The following is a 25,307-nucleotide window of genomic DNA, read 5'->3' on the forward strand; positions in this document are numbered from 1 at the left end:
ACACAGTGCTCTTTTTTAGGGAAGCTCTACACAAACAACAAAAACATCGCTCTGAATATTCTTAGATTTCTTCATGTCGTCATTCTATAAGCACAGACTCATCTTGTTTTAATACTCTGATATTAAAAACATAGATTTAATATCTCTGATATTAAAAACACAAATTTAATATCTCTGATATTAAAAACACAAATTTAATATCTCTGATATTAAAAACACACATCACAAAGTGGGAAACAAATGATGAAAAATAATTAATATAATGATAAATAAATAATTTTTATAACACGTATCCTTAAACAGTATCCAATCCTCACCGTAGCTTAAACGGCAATCAAAAAATTTAATCAATCACGTACCCTTAAACATTTCGATTCAACTTACAATCATTTTTTATTGTATTTTTTGTTGAGAAAAGATGTAGTTCTATATCTTTCCATCTATATCAATGATTTTGAGATTCACAAGGAAGACTTTTAAAACGCATATTCCAAACAAAATTATTAAATACCAATCAGCAAAATGTATACACCCGAGAAGTGAACAATTTTCTCGTCACGTTTTCTACAAAAAAGTTTTTTGTCGATCAGCCCTCACTCTTTTCTCAACAATTGTTACAATAAAAAGTAATCGTTATAAGTTATTTTGAAATCTCCAAGCAATCTATACAATGTTTTGATTCCCATTCAACAAAAGGAATGGATATGGATATGTATTATCAAAAATATTGATGGATTACTGTAACAATCATTTTTTATATCATTTTTCTCACTTTGGGAATTGCGTGTTATTGATATCACAGAAATGAAACCAAGATGATTCCGTACTTTAAAATTGTCTTCTATGAGTTGCTTTCATCCGGTACGATCGTGATCATGTTGATAAAAACTTCAATAAAAAAAATAATATGAAGGATACCAATATTACTGCTCAAGATGCGTATTTCGACCACAATTGTCACTTCATTTAAACACGAGGCCAAAACTTGTACAAACGTTTAAGAGCTTAGCATACTAATACGGATCTTGAGTATTTCGAACGAGAAATCGGAACTGAGCATAAGGGAGATATATTCCTTGATTTAAAATCATATCTAAAATTATATAATAACATATTTCATTCAAACAATATTCGCAAAAACACTGGGCTGGTAATATCCTCGTAGACAAACAATTCATCAGCTGAAATATAGACATCAGAAGTAACGAAAAATAAAATAAAATAAAATATTAAAATGAGCACCATTAAAAAATCGACAAAAATGATTTGTTTTTAAAAGGAAAACTGTCTTTTACAATCCTATCCTACGTATCATCATCGATGTTGTCTTCATGGACTGACTTCTCCTCCATTTCAACCATCGCATGCCTTTGTCGTCATGTTTATTTCCCAAATACAGCCCATTAAGATTACTGTGATTACACATGCCATTCCACCCAGCTCCTTTGTATACTACTGCACAATTCCTGCTGTAGCTGTCATTATCTTTATCTTTCGTCGAAAAAGGTCGATTGTTATGGTACTTGAGAGAATCGCCTATGTTTGTGTAAAATGAGAAAATGTAAAATCGGCATTGATATAAATTAAAACAAACATCAGTTTAATTTATAAATTGGTATTCGTTAATGATGGTTCGATACATTGATTTAAAAATATATTTATCATATATATATATATATATATAAATAAATTACTATTAAATGTAGCGCAACTATATATATATTGTCTGTAATCCCGTCATTCTAAAATCAAACAGTTGGCATATATTTGTTTCTTTATTCCTGATATGCATTTCGAACAGTATAACTAGAATATAACTGTATTATGCGGATATACAGATTGAGTTTGTATTTTGTTTTTTGGTGACCGCTCTATGAACTGGTGGGGACGATTTGGATCTGGATATATATTTTTTGGTACATTGCTGTACATTGGAAACTTACATGCCGAGTTAGACGAAATACAATAAGGTAGTAGACGGGAACATTCGTGTCGTACCGATTTATTAAGCTTATTTTTAAATACATACATGGTTCTAAGAGTTGGAAAAATGTTAGAAATTTAAAACCTAATGTTTGAATTTGAGTCTCTACTGTAATTTCAAAAAAGAAGACAAAAAAAGAAAATAAGTACACTCATTTTATTTAAGATTTTTAAATATAACACTTATCACCTAACACTGCGAAAATTTTCATTTCACTTATGGATGTGGCCTGTTATCTATTTCTTGCCTGAGTAGACAATTCTCGTAACATACTGCACGGGGTATGATACAAAACAGTGAAATCTGCGTAAATTTGATTGATTTAACCAGTATCACAAGACGATATTACATCATTTAAATTGGCTATTCGTTAGGTCATTAATGACTTTCAAAGGTTAGGACGATGAACATTTCGTCCATGGCAACGGACATATCATATGTGATTTCTTCAATAATATACAAAACCCCTATACATTTCACCTGAACGTCTATTTTCGTCAAATTCTACTACTTTCTGAAGCGTACAAAAAGTCTGAAAATGTCTGATATCAAAGTTTGACACCGGATAAGGACATGTGCCGTCATACAGGAGTGTGTAAAAGACTAAATCATAATTTTGCGGAATTTTTAAAATTTGACACTGAGTGTTGACCATATTCTCATAACATACTGCACGTGGTATGATACGAAACAGTGATACGAAAATCTGCGTAAATTTGATTGCCTTAACCAGTATCACTAGACGATATTACAGCATTTAAATTGGCTATTCGTTAGGTCATTAATGACTTTCAAAGGTGAAGACGATGTACATTTCGTCCATAGCAACGGACATATGTGATTTCTCCAATAATATACAAATCCTTCATACATTTCACCTGAACATCTATTTTCGTCAAATTCTACTACTTTCTGAAGCGTACAAAAAGTCTTAAAATGTCTGATATCAAAGTTTGACACCGGAAAAGGACATATGCCGTCATACAGGAGTGTGTAAAAGACTAAATCATCATTTTGCAAAATTTTTAAATTACACACTGAGTGTGTTGACCATAAGAGAAAAAAGTTTTGTGAAAAGAGAAAATCGCTTGATATCAACACTCGTTATTTAATTTGAGGAGTCTCGTTTATGATTATATTGAAATTTAATAACTCGAGTTAATATAAAGTGATATACCATTCTCACTCGATATGAAACCTATGATATATATTAAGCAAAATAAGTATTTATAAAAATATATAAATCTCGGTGTTTGACAAGTTGACGACATAGAAGTTAGGTTAATAACTATAATTATACTAAAAACAATTATGTTCTCATTTTTTAATCCCATGTAGAAGAGTAATCTGATAGTTTGTGTAACGGGCGCAATGAATTAAATAGTGCCCAGTGCTTTCAATACGATTACCTGGGCAGAAATCGCAAAACCTATTTAATGTAAGATTATATTTATACAAGTGGTCATTAAGGGCACTAAGCTCTAAGCGTAATATAGTATGAATCTTTTTCTCATAACCATGTCCTCGTGAATATATGTTGTTACTACACAAATTGAGATTCTTCTTTAACAACATTTTGTAACTCTCCAAAGATGTTGCTGAAATTAGTTCAGCTTACAAACTATTCCAGTCTCTAATCGTAGCCAGAAGAAAAGAATTATAGTATGTTACTGTTCTTGACCTGATGGGTATCAAGTTGGAATGTCGTCTTAAGTTGTAGTTTTTGGTATTATGATGGAACAATGGATGAAAATTACAGAGATAATCTGGGACAAGATGATTTTTGTCGAGCCTGCAACTTTTGTTGCAGAAAGCTCGACATAGGGATAGTGATCCGACGGCGGCGGCGTTAGCTAACTTCTTAAATGGTTTATATTTTAGAAGGTGAAAGACCTGAATGCTTCATACTTTGTATATAGATGCCTCATGTTACAAAGTTTCCGTCAGTCACATGTCCAATGTCCTTGACCTCATTTTCATGGTTCAGTGACCACTTGAAAAAAAAGTTCAGAATTTTGTAATGTTGAATTCTCTCTTATTATAAGTAATAGGATAACTATATTTGATATGTGCGTACCTTGCAAGGTCCTCATGCCCGTCAGACAGTTTTCACTTGACCTCGACCTCATTTCATGGATCAGTGAACAAGGTTAAGTTTTGGTGGTCAAGTCCATATCTCAGATACTATAAGCAATAGGGCTAGTATATTTGGTGTATGGAAGGACTGGAAGGGGTACATGTCCAACTGGCAGGTGTCATCTGACCTTGACCTCATTTGCATGGTTCAGTGGTTATAGTTCAGTTTTTGTGTTTTGGTCTGTTTTTCTCATACTTTATGCAATAGGTCTACTATATTTGTTGTATGGAATGATTGTAAGGTGTACATGTATGTCTAGCGGGCAGATGTCATCTGACCTTGACCTCATTTTCATGGTTCAGTGGTCAAAGTTAAGTTTTTAAGTTTTGGTCTTTTTATCTAATATTATATGCCAAAGGTCATATATTTGGTGTATGGAAATATATTATGATCTATATGTCGGTCCCGCAGGTTTTATTTGACCATGACCTCAATTGCACGGTTCATTGCACAGTGTTAAGATTTTTGTGTTTTGGTATATTTTTCTTAAAGTAATAGGTCAACTATATTTGTTGTATGTAAGCTTTGTTAGCTGTACATTTCTGCCTGGCATGGTTCATCTGACCTTGACCTCATTTTCATGGTTCATTGGTCTTTGTTTAGCTATTTTGGTTAATGTTAAGTTTATGTGACCGTTGTAATAAAGCTTAATACTTAGGACTATCAACATAATATCAATGATTAGTAAAGAAGGCGAGACATTTCAGTGTGTGCACTCTTGATAATTTTGTACAAGTATGTAAATCTATGATCTTGACGGCATGTTTTAAGAAGCTCAAGGCCAACCACTTTCAATAAAGTGACATGTTTTGTGATTCTGATTGCCCCACTAGCTATAATGCAGGCACGTCTCTGTACAATGTTTGCAGAATCGTCGCTAGAGCAGTTATCGTAGATGACATCTGCATAATCTAGTAATGAACGAACAAATTTTTTATATAATGTTTAATGCATAATCTAGGTAATATATGTCGCATCCTCAAGATAGTGTTCAATTTACTGTGACATTTATTACAAATATCAGCAATATGATCGGTCCAAGAAAGTTTATCATTCAAGATCAGACGTAAATGTTTATGGTGTGTAACTCTCTTTTATATTTACATTATTTAAGATCAATGGAGAGTAATGGGGTATTTATTCTTCTTAGAAATAATAAGATACTCAGTTTTTTGTGCATTGAATGTTACACACCATTGATGGGCCCATGTGTTCAACGTGTCGAGGTCACTGTTCAGAGTTTGAAAACAATCAGAGATGTCATCAATTTGTTTGACATGGGAAGTATCATCAGCAAACAGTTTGATATTGCTAATAATTCCATCTTTAATATCATTAACATAGATAAGAAAAAGCAGCGGACCGCGTGCAGAGCCCTGGGGTACACCAGCATAGGTGTTTTGACTCAATGATGTCTGACCATCAATAACGACTCTTTGATTACGACCTGAGAGGTAATTCTCTATAAGAGACAAAAGTGAACCACATATGCCAAATTGTTTAAGTTTGAAAATGAGGCCTTTGTGCCAACCCTTATCAAAGGCCTTTGAAACATCTAAAAAGATTGTACATACATCTTTACCGTTATCTAATGACTTGTAAATTTCATGTGTAATAGTAACTAGTTGATTAACTGTTGAATCGTTTTTCTTAAAGCCCGAATTTTCAGTGATGAGTAAATCATTAAATTCACAGAACTCATAGATAGCCTTGTAGATGATTTTTTTCAAGGATCTTGGACACAGATGATAGTACAGCAATTGGTCGATAATTTTATCGCCTTTATTTTGTACACTTGGCACACATTAGATACTTTCCAGAGAGATGGATATACACCAGAACGAAGTGAGAAATTGAAGAGTTTAGTGAGTGGTTTATACATGGAATGAGCACAGTACTTTAGAATATGGTTTGATATACCATCTGAGCCACATGACTTATGTTGGTTAGATTGGCGTAAATATTTAAGAACATCTTGTTTGACAGCCACTATCTTCTGAAGACGCTCTACTGTTAGAAAAGATAATGGCGGTAGAGCGGGCAAATCATTTTCATGTTGACCTAAGTGCATCTGAGCAGAAAAATAACAATTAAGGAGTTCTGCTTTCTCAAAATCATCAGATATCAGATTCATGTTATCTTTTAAAGGGGGGATAGTTCTATCTCAATTGTAACCTAACACAGATTTACTAAGGGACCAAAATGTCCTAGGATTAAAGTTTTCTCTAGAAAATGAGCGAATGATATTAATTTCATATCTTTGCTTTGCGTCTCGTTTTCAGCGATTGACCTCTCTCCTAGCAACTATGTGATATAACTTGTCTTCGTCTCTTCGGGTCCGTTAAAAATTTTTAAAGCAACGAACACGCTTACGAATCGCTCGCCTAACATCGTTACTCATCCATGGTTTTTCCTTATGACGAATAGTTACTTTTTTATTCGATATGAATTTAGAACAAGCGGAGGTGATAAGGTCAATCGTATAAACTTTGGTAAGTCTTCGTTAATAGTTAAAAGCAACCAAATATTAGTGGTAGGTGTTTAAGGCAGTGAATGATCCATAATGATTACTTGTTTACAATCGCCAATCGCCAATTCCAGTTTTATTTGAAATAATTTTTTCAGTTGTGCACTTCTGCCCATAAATTCCCTCTGTGTATAAGTCGATAACATACATGTTAGCAATACAAATTTAAATAAAATCATCTATCAGATTATATTGTCCTAAATTCATTCTTTCACTGTTAATGAGAATTCCTATTTCTGTTAACAAAAGCAACACAAAGCTAAACTAAAAATGGTTTATTGTCCCACAATCTTTGAAAATTTGTAAATATTACCTGCGGTCCCACTGTAGCCATTTACGGTCAGTATGTAGTTGGTTGACTGGTCACCAATGTTGAAGGTAGAATACTTGGCATACGCCTTATCGCCATTAAAATCCTCCAGATCTACCCTGAGTTCATAACTTCCTTGAGAGGTGAAATCATGAAGGTTGTCATTACCTATAAACGAAAAATCAAATCACAGAAAAAGAGAAAAACATATTTAACTTAATCATTGTTCATCCTGAATGCTAATATAGAATTTTTGTCTTGTTTGCCTTCGTGGATGATCAAAACAAGACATACATAGTAAAACACATATAAGACATTTAGACGAACATGACTCAAATGTACCCAGGTTTTTGCATTCGGTGTTTATAACCGCATGTTTGCAGTTTATTTTTGAATGCTTTTGGTATGAATAATTCTTCTCATGTTTTTAACTTCATCAAATCTATAAAAACATTTGTTTCACTTAGTGCTGTGTATTAAAGTTAGTGATTTGACGGAATCTAGGTTTGCACTCTCTAAATACTCTCCACATATGCTTCATCTTTTTTTTTCCTTAAACTATTTCTTGTTTAAAACCAAGCTTGGAATCCCTTTATAATCAACATATAGGGAAAAAAGTTCACAATAAATAATAAGTTATCCATTTTTTTGCGAAAACATTATCAGATGTAACAGATAATATAAGTGTATTGAACCGCTTCGATGGTCTTCTTTTTGGACAGTTAATTTGTAAAACAGCACGTTAAATATTAATATGCGTGTAGACAAAGCCGAAGTCATACTTATATCCCATTGACTTGTTCTTGTCCTTAGATGCTTGTAATACTTGCCACTGGTATTTACAAATTCAATCTCTTATTTCATATTTTCGTCGATTTTTTTACTTTCAACTTATGTCACATACAAGTTAATGCACTTATCTATTCTGTTAAAAAGTTAGAAATAAGAAGGACATTTTCGATTCATTCTTGTCAGCCGTAAAAAGTTGTTCACATATTTTTGTCTTTACATAAATTATTCAGACTACATGAACTGACCTAACCAAAATTCTGTGTTGACATCACCAAATCCTTTTACATACTCTGACCAGCCGCGATAGAAATCTACTTTACCATCTTGTCTGTGCTGAAAAACCTAAGTTATGAAATGTTAAAACTAATAATATGAAGAATAAAATGTATTTGTGTGAAACATAAATTGTTTTTCCCAGGTAGTATGACAATTGCTATATGGTTATAATGGGAGATACTTATAGGTACAATATGTCACATACGCATTAACAGAGATAAATTACAATATGACAGTCACACTTATCTAGGCGATTATCATATAATAAAAAAATGACCATTGAAAAACTCGAAACAATTTGATCAATGGCTAGGAGTTGATTAACGAAATATTTAGTTTCTTGTGGGTTATCTAGCAGCTATCTTGATGCGAAAAAAAACCTTCCATTTACCATAATTTGACATATCTATAATACTATTTGGTGGGGGTTCGTGTTGTTCAGTATTTACGTCTATGTTGTGTTTTGTGTACTACTGTTTGTTTGTTTTCTTTTTTAGTCATGGGGACTTATGAGTTAAACTGTCACTCTGGTATCTTTCGTCTTTCTTTTATAAATTATTTAAGCACTTCTTTCGAGCAATGTTAAAATTGTTCGAGCTAGATGGTGGATTTTCCCTAAATATGAATCATATATTAAGTAGATGGAAGGAAGGACTTTTGGAAAACATTTTAAAAATCCATTCTATTCTTCAAATAATCCAAACCACATAATCAAAAGTTAATTTAACAAACTATAATATCCGAGCTAGCTTCAAGGCACGAGTTAAGATAGATGGGTTGAGGGAGTGGGAGGGTTTAAATTAAAATCTATAGATTCCTTTAGTAATTTGTTAACACGTACTTTATATCATTCTTCTTTCAAAAATATATGAAAAAGTGCTACAGGTTGTGCAAAATTGACATCAAGCATGGAAAATTCAATTTTGAGTGATTAAAGAAAATTACACCACAGAATTTTAAGGTAATATATGAAAAGATAGCTCTAATGATATGCTATCAGAAAAATAGACATAAAGAATTGGTCACCGGACTCGTTTTCTTACTACAAAATGAAATAGGTAAATTCACAATACATTCTATTTTAAAAGTTACTGTATCTGAGTTATATCACCTTATGTGGCAAAGTTTAAAAAAAAAAGAATCAAACAATTTTTTTAAAATTTTTTTTTGTACCGAAAATATGATAAAACACACAATTTACTATATTTATCAAATTTACACATTTCATTAGAAATCGATTGTTATCTGCTATTTCAAAACACCGCAGCTACCTCAAAGTGACTAATTAAACAAACTGATAGATATAGAATAGACGCATAAATTTTTTAGAATTTGGAAGTTTTGTAAGTAAAACATTTAGGAGCATTAAACCTAAAATCGATCTAACCAGACACGTTACACAATACTTCACATAATATTCAAAGGGTGTTACGTAGTATAGAACGGAACGGAAATGATAGTTAAAATACAAATAACAAGAATAATCTGCATTTCAACGTGAAAATATGTCCTCATATAAATAGACAGCCAATTAGAGAAAGTCTTGAAAGCCATACCGTCCACCCTCCCCCGTCCGTCTCCATATCACAGTACACGTTAAATCCAGCTCTTCCTTCCCGGAACATTTTGTACACTCCACTTCTAACTTTTTTTCTATCTAAGTCGGAGCAGTCCCAATGAATATGAGCTGAAATTCGTGTAGAATCAAAATCATTGTTTCAAAGTACATTGTACTTTAGTAAGTATATACATAAATTATACCAGAAAAATATGTAACCGGAAAAAAATCAGTGTTTACAATGAATAATGAACAGTGTATGTAAAGTGCGGATCCTAAAATACAATTTTCACTGTATATGCCATGCATTTCTGATGTAGAATGGTAAATAAACAGACGAAAAACATATGATTTTTGAAGAAAATGAAGAAAATTATTCACATGTATTATATTTAGTAATAAATAATACAAGTTATACAAAGTAAGAGATGGGAACGGGTTTTTATCGCGCCGAGAAGCATCCATACGTAAAATATATACCGAAATAGGTGACTATTTAGGACGTTTTACGAAAAAATCGTACAGGTGATTGAAAACTAGCAGGAAAGATGTAGTTTCATAAAATATATACCGAAATAGGTGACTATTTAGGACGTTTTACGAAAAAATCGTACAGGTGATTGAAAACTAGCAGGAAAGATGTAGTTTCAAAAAATTATTCAATTACAACACAATTATTAATGTTGTATAACGTAGAATAGCTTTTGTTATTCAGTTTGCCCATATTTTATTGAATTCCAATATGATGCTATCTTTATGCGAGTCATGTTCACTGTTGAATAATGATACTTTACTTTCATTTTCACTGTAGACCGATTCATTAGTATTGTATATGCGGTGCATTTTCACTGTATGAATTTTATTAGTTTTTATGCATTAAATTCCAAATTCAGCCGACTTGCTCAAACAATAATTAAAGTAAGAAAAGGATTTGATAGTGCTGAATTTGACATGAAAAGTTTGAATGAACACTCCAATAAATTTAATAAAATTAATATTTATTTCAAATAAAACACATCGTTGTCATAATATAACAATATGTGGATTATTTCAGAGTTGAAAGTGTTTTTAGATAAATGCAAAATATTTTCAAATGCATGCCAATTTGATAAAATTCATGTTTCTGCAGTAGTCATTATACGCATGTGCAAACAAATTTTAACATTGGATTTCGAGTATGGGTACCAATCGGAAGAAGCATGTCACCAGAATCTTTATTTAAAGTGTAGTTATATTTATCCAACGCATTGAAACTTTATCACTGAATACGTACATCCCTCATGTCTATCGAAATAGAATGGGATAAAAAGGGATAAAAACAACAATACTTTCTAATATTTTTTTATAAATCACTTCTTGAGCAATTTCAATGAGGTTTTGAAGTAAGATTTTTGATTTTGGGTCCGGTTTTACATTGGCCCACAGGGTCCAAAATAAAATTTGAGGTTCTTTGGTAGGCTGAATCCATACATGATTGTGTTTATTTTATTTTTTTTAATTTTTGGCCCATTTAACAAGTTTGTGGGGTCCAAACTGTCAAGAAATAAATTCTTTTGGATTTCAACAACAGTTGAGTATTTGGGGTACTTTGGAATGCTGAATCTTACCGTGTTTTAAATTTGGTATTTTGGTATTTTGGGCCAAGTTATCGAAATGGTCCACATTGAGGCCCAAAGGGTCCGAAATTCAACATTTTTTTATTTCATCAAAAATGAAGTCTAGCTTGAATGTTGTGTACATACCTACCCCAAACTGTTCAGGGTTCGTCCTTTGTGGTAGTATCAAGGGTGCTCCACAACACGTGCATCCTGTTCCAATGCAACTTTATCAGTATACCTTTTTGACAGATAAAGTTTACCCTACACAACTTGACTTGCATTTCAAGCTTTAATGACTTTGGATAATTATGTGTCACATTGTCGTTTCATTTTATACAACAAAGAACATGCAAGCAACAATCGAGCTAAAAACTATCTTTCCTTCCGAATATGGATGTTGAAACATTTGGGGGCTCAACAATAGGGGAGGCAAGTGAAGATGAATCACAAAAAAAAGAACTAAAGTGAAGGAGGGGGTTTTCATACCAATGCACGTATTGTCCTTTCAAGACAAAATGGGTAGCTAGTTTTTCCAGGCATAAGAAGATCCACACTAATGGGTTAAACAAATGTGACAAGTGTGAATTAAAATTTTAAGACTTCTCAATAAGCATAACAACTGATAGCATGGAGAAAGCCTGATTTGTACTCATTGTTCCAAATACTTCAAAAGCAGAACTGGGCAGTGGCGAATCCAGAATTTTTTGTAAGGCGGGCACGATGGCTGACCTAAAAGGGAGGGGGCTAAAGTCATGCTTCAGTGATTCCCTATATAATTAACAAAATTTTTCCAAGGCCCCCTGGATACGCCTAGGCTGGCATAGCTTACCATATGAAGAAAGCAACAGGAACTTTTAATCACATCTGCTCGTTTTATAGTAAAACATTAAAAATGTTTCGCTTACCGCAAAGATTGAACCCTGAACAGTTGGGGCAAATTTGGACATAATATTAAAGCTTGATACTATCTGAATTTGGATTGTGATCAAATTTATGACGTTATATAGGTTTCTGACACAAGGTAAATGTGATCGAAGATCTTAAATCGTATGCGCAATACTGTGCACCTGAAGGTTTCTTCCCGCCTATAACACTTTGTTTTCCTTCTCGGATGAATAACCATCAAACCAAATCCCAGTTTTCCTTTCTGGTAATGAACCTTGTAGTACAATTTTAGAGAGGTCCATACCCTTGAACACAAGATATTGTCTGGAAACTAGAAAAATGTTTGTTTTGCCATTTCTTTTGCCCCTAATTTTTGCATGTTTGGGGCAATTATCCCCGAAACAAATCCCAGTCTTCCCTTTGTGATTATGCGAAAAAGATCCAAAAACGTACACACATTCAAGTAATTATCCGGAAACTACAAACATGATTGTTTTTTGTCCCTTTTTGTTCCTTCATTCCTAAACTGTTAGTACCATAACCCCAAAATCCTGACATTCTACTTGTGGTATTGAACACTGTGGTGCAAATTCAGAACAATCAAAATTCTTATACACAAGTAATTATCCTGAAAATAAAAACATGCTTCTTGTATGCCCCCTTTTCGTAAACGGTTGGAACCATCATCCCCAACATTATTCCAACCTTCCTCCTGTGGTATTGAACCTTCTTTAAAATTTATATAGATCCATTCACTTATATTAAAGTTGTCCTGAAACCAAATGAGTCTTCGGACGACGCAGACGATAACGACATCATAGCAATATACGAACCGGAAAAAAACATTGCGGGGAAACATTTCAGTTTACAGTTCACACATGTCAATACTGTTGTAAAACGTATAAATGGCCAGCCAGTTTCTATAGACATATACAAGTTATAAATAGATATAGATATTAAAGTAATCAAATAAGTTTTTCATTTGTTGCAAGTCTAATTATTATATTAATCTACAATAAAAATTCATCGCATTTTCGAAAATTCTACATCAGAAATGAATGCCATACAGTGATAATTCATCGCATCTATAGTGAAAATGGATCGCTTTTAATAACTGATATTCTATGTTATGTTGCTTTTATAACACATATTTGAACTTTAATACTGTTATTTTACATTTAAAAGACACATCATAATGAAAATATGTTAAAATTTAGTTTCAAATCAATTATTTTGGTATTTTCAAAACGTAAACAAATGAAGTTTTCACATGATCCTTTATTCTACAATGAACATGCTCGCATACAACAGTGAAAATGAACTGACTGGACTCGCACTTTATATACACTGATGAAATCAACGCCAGATTACTCAAACTAATTAAAAAATTATGTAATGTACTGTATAACCAAATGTAAATAGTGTTTGCATACTATATAAATCTATAAAAATGAAGTGAATAGAAATCTATCATTTTATATTGCCGATGCATAGGGTTTATTCCCGATTTTTTCCTTTTTTGAATTTTAAAGTTCTGATTGCCCAACATACACGATATGATTGTCTAACATTATCATATTAGTTGTGTTCATGTTTCTCTAACATTTGATATTTGTTATACAGGTAAAGAAATGGAGAAACGTGATTAGTTTGCTTTCGGGATTAATCAAATTTACCTGTAAAAAGAAAGAAACAGTAAATCCAGCATATATTAACTAATGAATGATCTAATGGATAAATAGGAAAAAAGGAAAAAAGGAAAAACAATACACTTACATCATACATGTCATAATAAAGCACTATGATACAAACCAGTGATTAACAACAAAACTATTCAGATTTCAATTTTGAGTATATCTAACTTTTTTCTTTAAAAGAAGTATTCAATCGTATAAGTATAAGGAAAAAATTACCACTTTATCTAAGAACTTGCGCAATCTTGTACGTCTGAACCAGTGACAACTTTGCGACATATTTATCTACTGGATCAACTGTGATAATGATACAAGGCTAAACAAACATTCTGTATCTATAACAACAGACCAACAATTTTAAATCTGTAAATTCGCGGAACAAGTTTTTGTTCTTCCATGGCTAGGATTCGAACTCGTGCTACTAAGATATCGTGGCATCAAATTGCCTTTCACTATGCTCGACGCGATAGATCACTCGACCACCTAGGCTCGACATAAACCAAGTTTTTGGCTAGCCGGGTGTTACCTTTCCCCATCAGTATTTATCTAGCGTCGTAACACAATTTATGATATATTAGGTATGATAATGGAGTATTACATATCACCTGAATTATCTATAGTAGCGGATCTTATAGACTTATGTAGGATACAGTCACAGAAAGATATACATATCAATTTTATAAATGTAAATATTAATTATGGAATTAATCATTTGTTGACATACAACTTAAACTACTTAATATTAAATTCAACGGTTGGAGACTACTTGTAACGGAGAAAAAACATTTACAATCACAATGTTAAATAAGCATGTTCTATTTTGTTACCTAGTTATAAGTTATCGGTTGTATACTGGATCTTCGATCAACAGCTGTAGTTTGAAAGGTCAAATAACAAAAATACAAAACATAGAGGAAATTCAAAATGGAATGTCCCTAATCAAATGGCAAAATCAAAATCATTACCACATCAAACGATTGGATACCAACTGTCATATTCCAGACTTGGTACAGTTACTCACTGACTGAACTGATGATAGGAATCATATTTTTTGTAACTTACTGGTAAAGTATTTCGCATTGTTTAATGCCGATTCGCGATTGGCAGTTGTTTGCACGTTTGTTCTCCTGTCTCATAGGATAGTTCATTTGTCTCATTGGCAATAAGCTAATGTAGCATGATCATAACTTCATTTAAAATTTTAAACATGATTACTACTTTATGTAGGATGTTTCGTTTGATCTTTCTAAAAAATATAAAAGAAACTAAGAATATCGAATATAATCTTCTGGTTGAAAATACGTCCATAATTTCACAGAAAGCCTTTCAATTCCAAACATACATACCTGTTACCTTCAATTTTCTGTGTTTAGGGGGGTTGTATTTTATTTGTAGGTATCAAATCAACATTTGCTTCTATTCACGCGTACAAGTTGTTTTATATTTTTTGTCAAACGAATTGTGTGATTCCAAATTTGTTGAAAACAAATTAAAAGTAGAGTATACCTGCAAAAATAAATCCAATCCTTGTCAGCTGCAACAATTTGTGCTTTTGATTTAAGTTTTAAGAAAAGTAATTACCAGAGAGAAAACATATGTTCCAACAAGAAATTAATGCTTGGTGGTTAAGCAGTTACCGTTAAGAAGATTATAATAGAGGAGTTACCTTCAGATATAGCATCAGTGAAATTCTGTTTCATATCATCAAAATAGTCTTTAATTTCCTTTTTAATGTTTTCTTCTGCAGTTCTACTGGCTGTAAATAAAGGAAATGTTAGTCATAAATCATTTAAACAAAATCAAATCACGTAACACGAAGCGAATAAACTATAAGAGGAAAACAACGGAACAACAGAAATACTGAACTGTTACAATTACAAACGCCAACCCTCATATATACGGAATATATTATAACAACTGCCATGTTCCTAAGTTCATAAAGGATATTTTGTGAAAAACATGTAGGTTAAAATTTGGTTATATGGCAAGTACAAATAAAGGCAATAAGTACAAACCACAGTATAACAACTGACAACTTACGACAGTATACCAGTACAACCGAATTATGAATTGTGCGACAATACAATGTATCAACGCCACAAGATGTGACGTATATTTTGGACACTTATTTTAGCACAAGTAAATTTCTAAAAATAGAATATCAAATTGTGATTGAGTTTGTAATTGTGCTATTCTGTGTATATTGTGAACCATTAAAAGATTAATAATATAGAACTGTGTTGGTAACGATGTTTTTATTTGTATTTTCAAACCATGTCGTTCTTCTTTTTAATCAAAACTGTATAAATACAAAATAATTCAAAATATATGTGTAGGACTCAAATCTGTGGCGGGTTCCAAATCTATGGCAAATGTGTCGTTACAAACGTCAAACAAATCAAATCTAACGATGGCCGAACCCATAGATTAAAACACCATTCCAGATGAAAGTATTTACCTTTACAACAATTTGCTGAGTTTATAAGGTGATGTAAACTATTATCCGGAAGAGGGACAAAATGTGCTGCACCGACCGGAGCCCGCGATGAATAAGGGCACAGCTGTTTTCGGATATTGATTCATCATTGACGATATTTTTGTGTTGCGATTTGGTTGACCATATTAATGACAGAATGTTTATTTCACAAATGTTTATAGACATGCTCCCATTGTTGTATATTTCAACTGCTATGGTTTTTGACAAATCATTTGTCGTAATTGATTGTTTTCTTTTTGCACAAAATTTGACATAAATTTGAATTTGGGAACAAAAAAAATCCGCTATTGATTAGGAAATTACTAAACTTGCCATAGATAAGGATTGTATAAATTTGGCCATAGATTTGGGATGGCATGACGTCATATTTGCCCTAGATTTGGAATTTGCCCTAGATTTGGAAACCATCATAGATTTGAGTCCAACATATATACTTGCTTTAAACTGAAAATCATATACATGTAAGTTCACTAACTGAATGATTATCAACACCTTTACATACATATAGAAATTAAAACGATAAAACATTGATATATATCCAATTAGGCTTAACCAAGAAACATCATAACTAAATACATGAATTTTGAATGAATGAATATCGAGACATGTCTTGTACCAATGCAAATTTATACTCGGCAAAACATTTATATTCGGGAATAGGTCACTTTCGGGTTTTAGCAGACTAGACGGCGGTAAACGACATTCTTAGACGTGCTAAAAATGTCGTTTGTTGGTTTAGTCACAGACACGTTGTATAGATCAACGATTTTATGATGATGTAATTTTTAATCATCCCTCCTCATAACTCTGTAAGGGCAATTTCTGTGCACGGAACACACTCCTGTAAACGAAGTCCGCATAGTCCTATCAAATGGCAAAATCAGAAGTTCTAACACATCAAACAAATGTATTACAATTTTCGTATTCCTGACTTGGTACAGTGACTCATTGGCTAAATTGTCAATAATTATCATAACTTACTGGTAAGGTGTTTCGTATTGTTTGATGCCGATGGGTGAAATATATGACTTGAATTAGTGCTGTCCTGTCTTACTGGATAGTTCAGTTGTCTCATTGACAACACGTTTATGTAGCACAATCATATCTTCATATCTTCATTTCAAATTTTAAAAATGATAACTGCTTTATAAATGATGTTCCGTTTGTTTATACTGATAAGTTGAAAGGAAACTTACACTGTCGAATCTTTAATCTACTGACTGTAGATACGTCCATAATTTCATAACAAGCCTTTAAATTACATAAGTATGTACCTTTTACCTTAAATATTGTGTGTTTTTTGGGGGTTTACATTTTGTTTATGATTATCATATCAAATCAATATTTGACTTTTTTCACGGGTACAATTCCGTAGATAACTTTTTTTCAATTGAATTGTGTCATTCCAAATGTATTGAAAACAAATTAAAATGTCGTAGAAAATACCTGCAAAAATAGTTCCAATCATTGAAATTTGCAACAATTTGGGATTTTGTTATAAGTTTAAAGAAAAGTAATGTCCAGAGAAAAAACAATATTCCAACAAGAAAAAAATGCTTGGTTATTAAGCAATAACCATTAATGAGAATATGATTAATGCAAGTACCTTCAGATATAGCATCAGTGGAATTCTGTTTCATATCATTGAAATAGGTTTTCATTTCCTTTTTAATGTCTTCTTCTGCAGTTTTACTGGCTGTAAATAAAGGCAACAGTAGTGATTAAACAAAAACAACTCCGGGTCCTAGTCCAAAACCTAGAGAAGCATATAAACAATAAGAAGAAAACAACGAAGCAACAGAAATACTGAACTACAAAAAATGTTTTATAATAACAAACGCCAACCTTTATAGAAACAGACTATTTGATAACTACTGCCTTATTCCTGACTTGATACAGGATATTTTGAGAAAAATTGTAGGCTAAACCTGGTTTTATGGCAAGAACAAATAAATGAAACATAGAACATACTACAGTATAACAACTGACAACACCTCCTATGAATTTATGACAGTATATACCAATACGATCGAATAATGAATTGTGCGTCAAATGAATGTATCAACGCCACAAAACATGACGTATATTTGAGACGCTTATTTTAGCACAGGTAAATTTCTAAAAATAGATTATAAAATTGGGATTGAGTTTGTAATTGTGTAATTTTATGTACCATTACAATAATATTAGTATAGAACTGTGACAGTCACGTTGTATTTATTTGTATTTTCAAACCATGTCGTTTTTTCTCTTAAATCAAAAGTGTATAAAGCAAGTAAACTCTATATATATGCTTGCTTAAAACTAAATAACAAATACATATAAATGCACTAGCTGAATGATTATCTAAATGTTTACATACATATAGAAAATTAAAAAAAAAAGAACTCATACCACAAACGATTAGACGTAACACAATATCCGATAATGCTAAAAAAGAAATATCATAACTAAATTCATGAATGTTGGATGTATAAATTTCGAGACATGTCTAATAGCAATTCAAATTTATACTCGGCAAAACAATAACCTTCGGTTCAATATGTATTATAATGAATTGTGTCATTCCAAATTTGTTGAAAACAAATACAATGTCGTAGAATATTTGCCAAAATAGTCCAATCATTGAAATTTGCAACAATTTGGTTTTTCGTTTAAAGTATTAAAAAAGAGTAGTGTCCAGAGAAAAAAGAACAACGTCCCAACAAGAAAAAGATGGTTCAATGGTGATTATGCAATAACCGTTAATGAGAATATAATGAATGCTGTTACCTTCAGATATAGCATCAGTGGAATTCTGTTTCATATCATTAAAATAGTCTTTGATTTCCTTTTTAATGTTTTCTTCTGCATTTCGACTGGCTGTAAATAAAGGCAACAGTAGTCATAAATCGAATAAACAAAACAAAGTTTGGTCCCTATCTAATACCGAAGGAAGCAAATACCTTATTCCTGACTTGATACAGGACGTTTTGAGAAAAAAATATAGGTTAAACCCTTACATTACACTAATATTAATATAGAACTATGACAGTAACGTTGTATGTATTTGTATGTTTAAACCAAGTCGTTTTCTCCTCAATTAAAAGTGTATAAAACAAGTAAATTCTATATATACTTGCTTAAAACTAAAAATAATATACTCATAATTGCAATAGCTGAATAATTATCTTGACTTTTACATACATATAGAAAAAAATATAATGTATACCACAAACGATAAGACATACCACAATATCCGATAATGCTTAAAAAGAAATATCATAACTAAATTCATAAATGTTGGATGTATAAATATCGAAACATATCTTATAGCAATGTGAATTTATACTCGGCAAAACAGTTACATTCGATAATAGGTAACGTTCGGTTAAATATGGAATTATTATGTTTTTTAAATGAATTCTGTCATGCCAAATTTATTAAAAACAAATTTGGGTTTTCGTTTGAAGTTTAAAAATAAGTAATGTCCATGAGAAAAAGAAACAATGTTACAACAAGACATAAATGGACAAATGGTGATTATTTAATTACCGTTAATAAGAATATAACAAATGCAGTTACCTTCAGATAAAGAATCAGTGGATTCCTGTTTCATATCATCAAAATAGTCTTTAATTTCCTTTTTAATATTTTCTTCTGCAGTTCTACTGGCTGTAAATAAAGACAACAGTGATAAATCGATTAAAGGAAAACAAATCCGGGTCCATTACCAAAATTGATGGAAGTATTTAAACTTGTAGAGGAAAACGACGGAACAACAGAAATACTGAACTGTTCCAAAAACAAACGCCAACATACATAGATCTGATACCAACTGCCTAATCCTGTCTTAGGTTTTATGCCAATTAGAAATAAACGCAAAACAGTACATACCACAGTATAATAACTGACAACAACTTCAATGAATTAATGACAGTAAACCAGTTCAGTACAATCGAATTATAAATTGAAACGAAGGTATCAACGCCACAAAACGTGACATATATCTCGTTCGGTTATTAGCAGATCAGACGACGTAGATTGTAAGAAGAAAATCGCCAAAATACTGAATTCCGAGGAAAATTGAAAAAGGATAGTCTCTGATTAATTGGCAAACTCAAAAGCTCAAACACATCAAACGAATGGATAACATGTGTCATATTCCTGACTTGGTACAGGCCTTTTCTCATGTAGAAAATGGTGGATTGAACCTAGTCTTATAGCTTTCTAAACCTCTCACTTGTATGACAGTTGCATCAAATTCAATTATATTGACAACGATGCGTGAACAAAACAAAAAGACACAATAGGTAAAAATGTCAAAAATAAATGTATAGCAGACTAAATTGTGTTATCATCTCAATCACTATAAAAACAAACAGATGTAACAAAGAAGCACAAAAAGACGTACATAAATTTTAACAAACTCATGTTGGTTTTTTTTTATCATAAGATTGTATTTATCCATATAGAATCATCCCATAAATTTTTGAAAGGTTTTAAATACTGATAAACCACAATCTAATTAGTGTATAGACACAGACACCTTGTATAGATCACCCATTTCGTGATGATGTTATTATTTTTATCTTTCCTCCTCAAAATCTGTTAGTGCAGTTTCTGCGCAGAGGACACACCTCTGTATACGAAGTCCGTATAGTGTGACCATGAACGAGCATGAATTATCAACTGATATAAGTTAACACCATTCGATGGGGTAAAGGGTGTATTACTGATTAGAAAAGGGAAATTGGTAAATGGGGAGTTGAAATCATCCCCTATGTGATATATATTAGTATGAAGTCGTCAATAACTTAACGGCACCAACTTTCCTGCACCAGATGCGCATTTCGACAATACATGTCTCTTCAGTGATGCTCGTGGCCAAAATTTTTGAAATCCACAGCTTATATAAAAATGAAGAATTATGATCCAAAAGGTCCAAAAGTAAAGCCAAATCTGTGAAAGGAATCAGAGCTTTACATGAGGGAGATACATTCCTTAATTTATAATAATTTCTTACATTGTCAAACTGTGTCAATATCGAGAAAGATATTAAGGCTGATTGAAGTCCTTTAATATCTGTAGAAACCTTCCTTTCAAGTTCACTGGGATATATTGGATGAAAATACTAACTGTAGTATGTAGTATTCAGTGATAGAACACCATTGATATATTTGAAAGTAAAATTAAAAGATTTCTCAAAGTGTTTTTTTTTTGTCTGTAAGAAGGTTCTCAATAAAGTCTGCTAAATAAGATTACTAACTAAACCTGCCGGTAGAAGTTCAAAATAAGTACTCATTGGCTAAAAGCGACTGTCTGTTGAAATATCAATCCTCCAAAATCAAACATATTTTTATTAAATGATACGGAAAAATCGGCATGTGCAATACTGGTGACGCTGTCTTGTCGATCTAAATCACGTGATCTATATTGCTTTTCGACCCGGCCCAATACGGAAAAAAGCGGTATTGGACAGGGCCAAAAGCAATATAGATCACGTGATTTATATCGACAGGTTTATACGGAGTTTTCACTTCCGGGTATAAATGTTTGACGACGACTCATGAAATGGAGAATGTTTTTTTTTATAAAAACGATTTATTTTTATCATACAATTTAATTCATAATAACGGAAAAATACTTATTTTGTTTATATGATTAGAATCGGAAATATTACACAGCCTTTCCGATTATCAGTTATCATCTTTACGTCAATACAAACAAAGCAGACGTTACGAATAAAATGTTTAACAGTTTGAATATCTAATGTATTCTTCCCTAAGTACTTTATGTCTGCTAGATACATTGAATAGAATAAGCATGTATAGTGTACTTGGACTAGAAATCAGAAATCTCAATAGTTTTGGCAGCGTGGAAGGATTTAACTGATCAGTAAGATTTCCCATATCCTGATTCTTTTTAATGGTAAATTCAAATCATTTAAAAAAAAGTGTTATGAACTGGCTGTTTCTGTATTGCCCTGGTATAGATTCGCGGTCAGTTTTATTGACCCTCGACTCAGCCAGTTAATAGCACTATAATATTATCGATCAAAATGTCTAGCGTTTTATTAATATCATCGGCAGCATTTTTTCTGACAGAGTCAATGTGGTTCTTTCCAAAATAAGAATTATAATAACGGGTTACCTAGAACAAAAAATGTATATCTACTATTCCTATTTCGTAGAGAAAGATCAGTTGGAATACATGTAATGTAATGCCAAACGAAAAGGTAAACAGTTTTAATGTTGCTGCAAAATTGCAAAGATAATTATCTACAGTAGGTTTAGCAGTAGATTTTTAGCATTTTTAAGAACCCACATCTGATTGACACCACTGGTGAAATTTATTTCATCACAATATATTTGAAGGTCATTTTTTTTTCTGTAGAAAGAATAGTAATCAGCACTTTAGAAATAGCTATGAACAATGTATCTTTTTTGGTGTCCAGTAGAACAACGATAGATTTGTTGTCGTTTTGTTTGATGTAAAAGCCACAAGAAAAAAAGACAGATTTGTGATTTTGTAAAATTTTATACTTTCTAAATGATGCCAAAGAATTTGCGGAAATACCAGTTTTGCTGCTTATTCCATGATATTTTGTGAAACGAAAAAAACATTATTGTAGTGTAAATTCTTCCAAAATTCAAGAGAAAGCCATTAAAAATCTCAAAATTACTTTGTTACAATGTACCTTAAATATTGTGTGTTTTAGGTTGTGATTTTGATTGTGATTTCAAGCTCAGTTAAAAACATACCTTATTTTCACGCGTACAATTTGGATTTTATGTTTTTTAAGATATAATGTGATTCCAAATTTATTGAAAACAACTAAAATGTCTTAGATGTGATTTTCAAATATAGTTGAAACCATTTAAAATTGTGATGATTTGTTTTGGAATAAATTTTAAAATAATGTATAAACAAAAAATGAATGGTTGGTGCGAAAGCTATTACCGTATATAAGAAATATAATAAATACAGTCACCTTCAGAAATAGCATCAGTAGAACTCTGCTTCATGTCATCAAAATAATCTTTAATTTCCTTTCTAATGTTCACTGTTAAATTTCCTTTCATATTTTCAATGTATTGTTTTACATCATCACCTATTTCTAATGACAGCAAAACCTCTTCTAATTTCATTTTAACCAAATTTGACATTTGTATTTCGAGAGCGTCTGAGATATATTCCATGATGCGCTTGTTTACTTTTGTCATGTCAAACATTGCAAGTAAAGGGACATTTTGGTTATCCACCACAGGCGTTTCTACCAAATCATCTCTGGTACTGGTTGAATTTACTCCTGCAAGTAGTACGGAACAAATTAATCCTATCAAAATCAAACACTTTTGCATTTTCAGTAATCTAACCGTCAGCTGTATTATGCAACGTTTTCTCTAACTTTGAAGTATCTATGATGAGTTTATTATACGTACTGATTCTTGTTGAAAAACTTTCAGATGGGGAATAACAACGTTTTGAAATAAGAAACAATGTTTGATTTGTGTTAATGATCTCTGGAAAACATGACAAGAAATCCGGAACTTATATTTCCTTTGATGGTTAAGTATCAGTATTCATTAAACCAAATATGCCTCTTACTGATAAAACGCTTTATCCACTTAATTACATATTAAATACAATAAAGTTACGTGGCGTTGAAGTGGAATCAATTATCAAACGAAATAGTAATTATTGAATATAAATCATCAAAATAAATAAGATTTTTCGAAAAGTATATTGTGACTGTAACAAATAAAATAACGCAAGTTTCTGTTTGATAATTCTCGTTCTAACTCCCTTAGAAATAATCGGTTATACTACATGTAGCATACCTACGGTAATGTCATTTACTACTTTTCTAACTTTATATAATATTATATTTAAACACATTGTCATGTGAACCAAATTTTGGATTACGTGAAATATTTTGAACATGCAGATTATTTGTGCTTGTTCGGACTGTTCTTTTTTGTTGTTTTGGGTATCCTTCGTTTTATCTTGAAACGTCCTGTACCATGGCAATTGTTATCAAAAAGTTTGTTTCTATTTATGTTTGAGTTTGCTTGTGGGTGCAGTACAGTGTTTCTGTTGTTCTGTTGTTTTTCCCTTATATGTGATGTGTTTCTCTCGGTTTTAGTTTGTAACCCGGATTTGTTTTCGCTTAATAAAATGATGACTATTGAACAGCGGTATAGATTTTCCTCTAAGTTCAGTATTTTTTGTTATTTTACTTTATACTAATGTTGCCTTTATTTCTTATATGTTTCATAAACAGTCAATATGATATTCCCTGTATTTATTTTGGTTTTTACCTCTTGCTAACATTCTAGTTCGCACGATGACTTATATTTGTAGTATTTATATTTTTATCCATCTGATGAGACAAGCCTTTTTTAACTGATTTTAATAGTTCGTTCTTATGTTGTACTGTTGCACCACTGTTCAGGGATATAGGTTGGTTGGGATCCCGCTGAAATGTTTAACCCCGCCACATTCTGTATGTATTTACCTGTCCCAAGTCAGGAGCCTGTAATTTGTTATCGTGCATTTTTCTTTTACAAAAAAATTGTTTTCTCGTTTGAATTGTTTTACATTGTCATTTCGGGGCCTTTTATAGCTGACTATGCGGTATAGGATTTGATCATTGTTACAGGCCGTAAGGTGACCTATAGTTGTTAATTTCTGTGTTATTTGGTATCTTGTTGAGAGTTGTCTGATTGGCAAGCATACCACATCTTCTTTTTCATAATTATAGTTGTGAATTTCTGAGTCATTTGTCAAGAGTTGTCTCATCATACGACAGCTTCTATTTAAATTAAACTTCTCCTGTATCGTTTCAGAACCACTTTACAAAATATCTGCGATCTGGATGAACACGGATGCGGATACATTCATTTTTGACAAAAACTATCTTAAAAGTGACATTTTTTGGCATATTTGATAGATTTTTCTAATTTAGCTTGAATCGGAGCGTTTTTAATGAGTAAATCAGTTAAAATCTTTCACATAAACTTACTAAAACAGACACTGAAGAGTTTAAAAAGTGTCAAAATCTTTC

General features: G+C 31.9%; 1 protein-coding gene across 1 annotated transcript; it reads right to left on the reverse strand.

Moving 5' to 3' along the window:
- Positions 1 to 1,252: 1,252 nt before the first annotated feature.
- LOC139516302 (techylectin-5B-like) lies at positions 1,253 to 23,679 on the reverse strand. Its single transcript, XM_071306338.1, has 9 exons — positions 23,232 to 23,679; positions 19,823 to 19,912; positions 19,031 to 19,120; positions 17,865 to 17,954; positions 15,428 to 15,517; positions 9,583 to 9,713; positions 7,996 to 8,092; positions 6,962 to 7,126; positions 1,253 to 1,536 (listed from the first exon to the last, which is right to left on the reverse strand). Exons 1-9 carry the CDS (start codon positions 23,599 to 23,601, stop codon positions 1,292 to 1,294), a joined length of 1,368 nt encoding a protein of 455 aa, XP_071162439.1. The 5' UTR covers positions 23,602 to 23,679; the 3' UTR covers positions 1,253 to 1,291.
- Between the last annotated feature and the right edge of the window lie 1,628 nt (positions 23,680 to 25,307).

This window comes from Mytilus edulis, chromosome 3, assembly GCF_963676685.1.
Source record: "Mytilus edulis chromosome 3, xbMytEdul2.2, whole genome shotgun sequence".
NCBI classification, from domain to species: domain Eukaryota; kingdom Metazoa; phylum Mollusca; class Bivalvia; order Mytilida; family Mytilidae; genus Mytilus; species Mytilus edulis.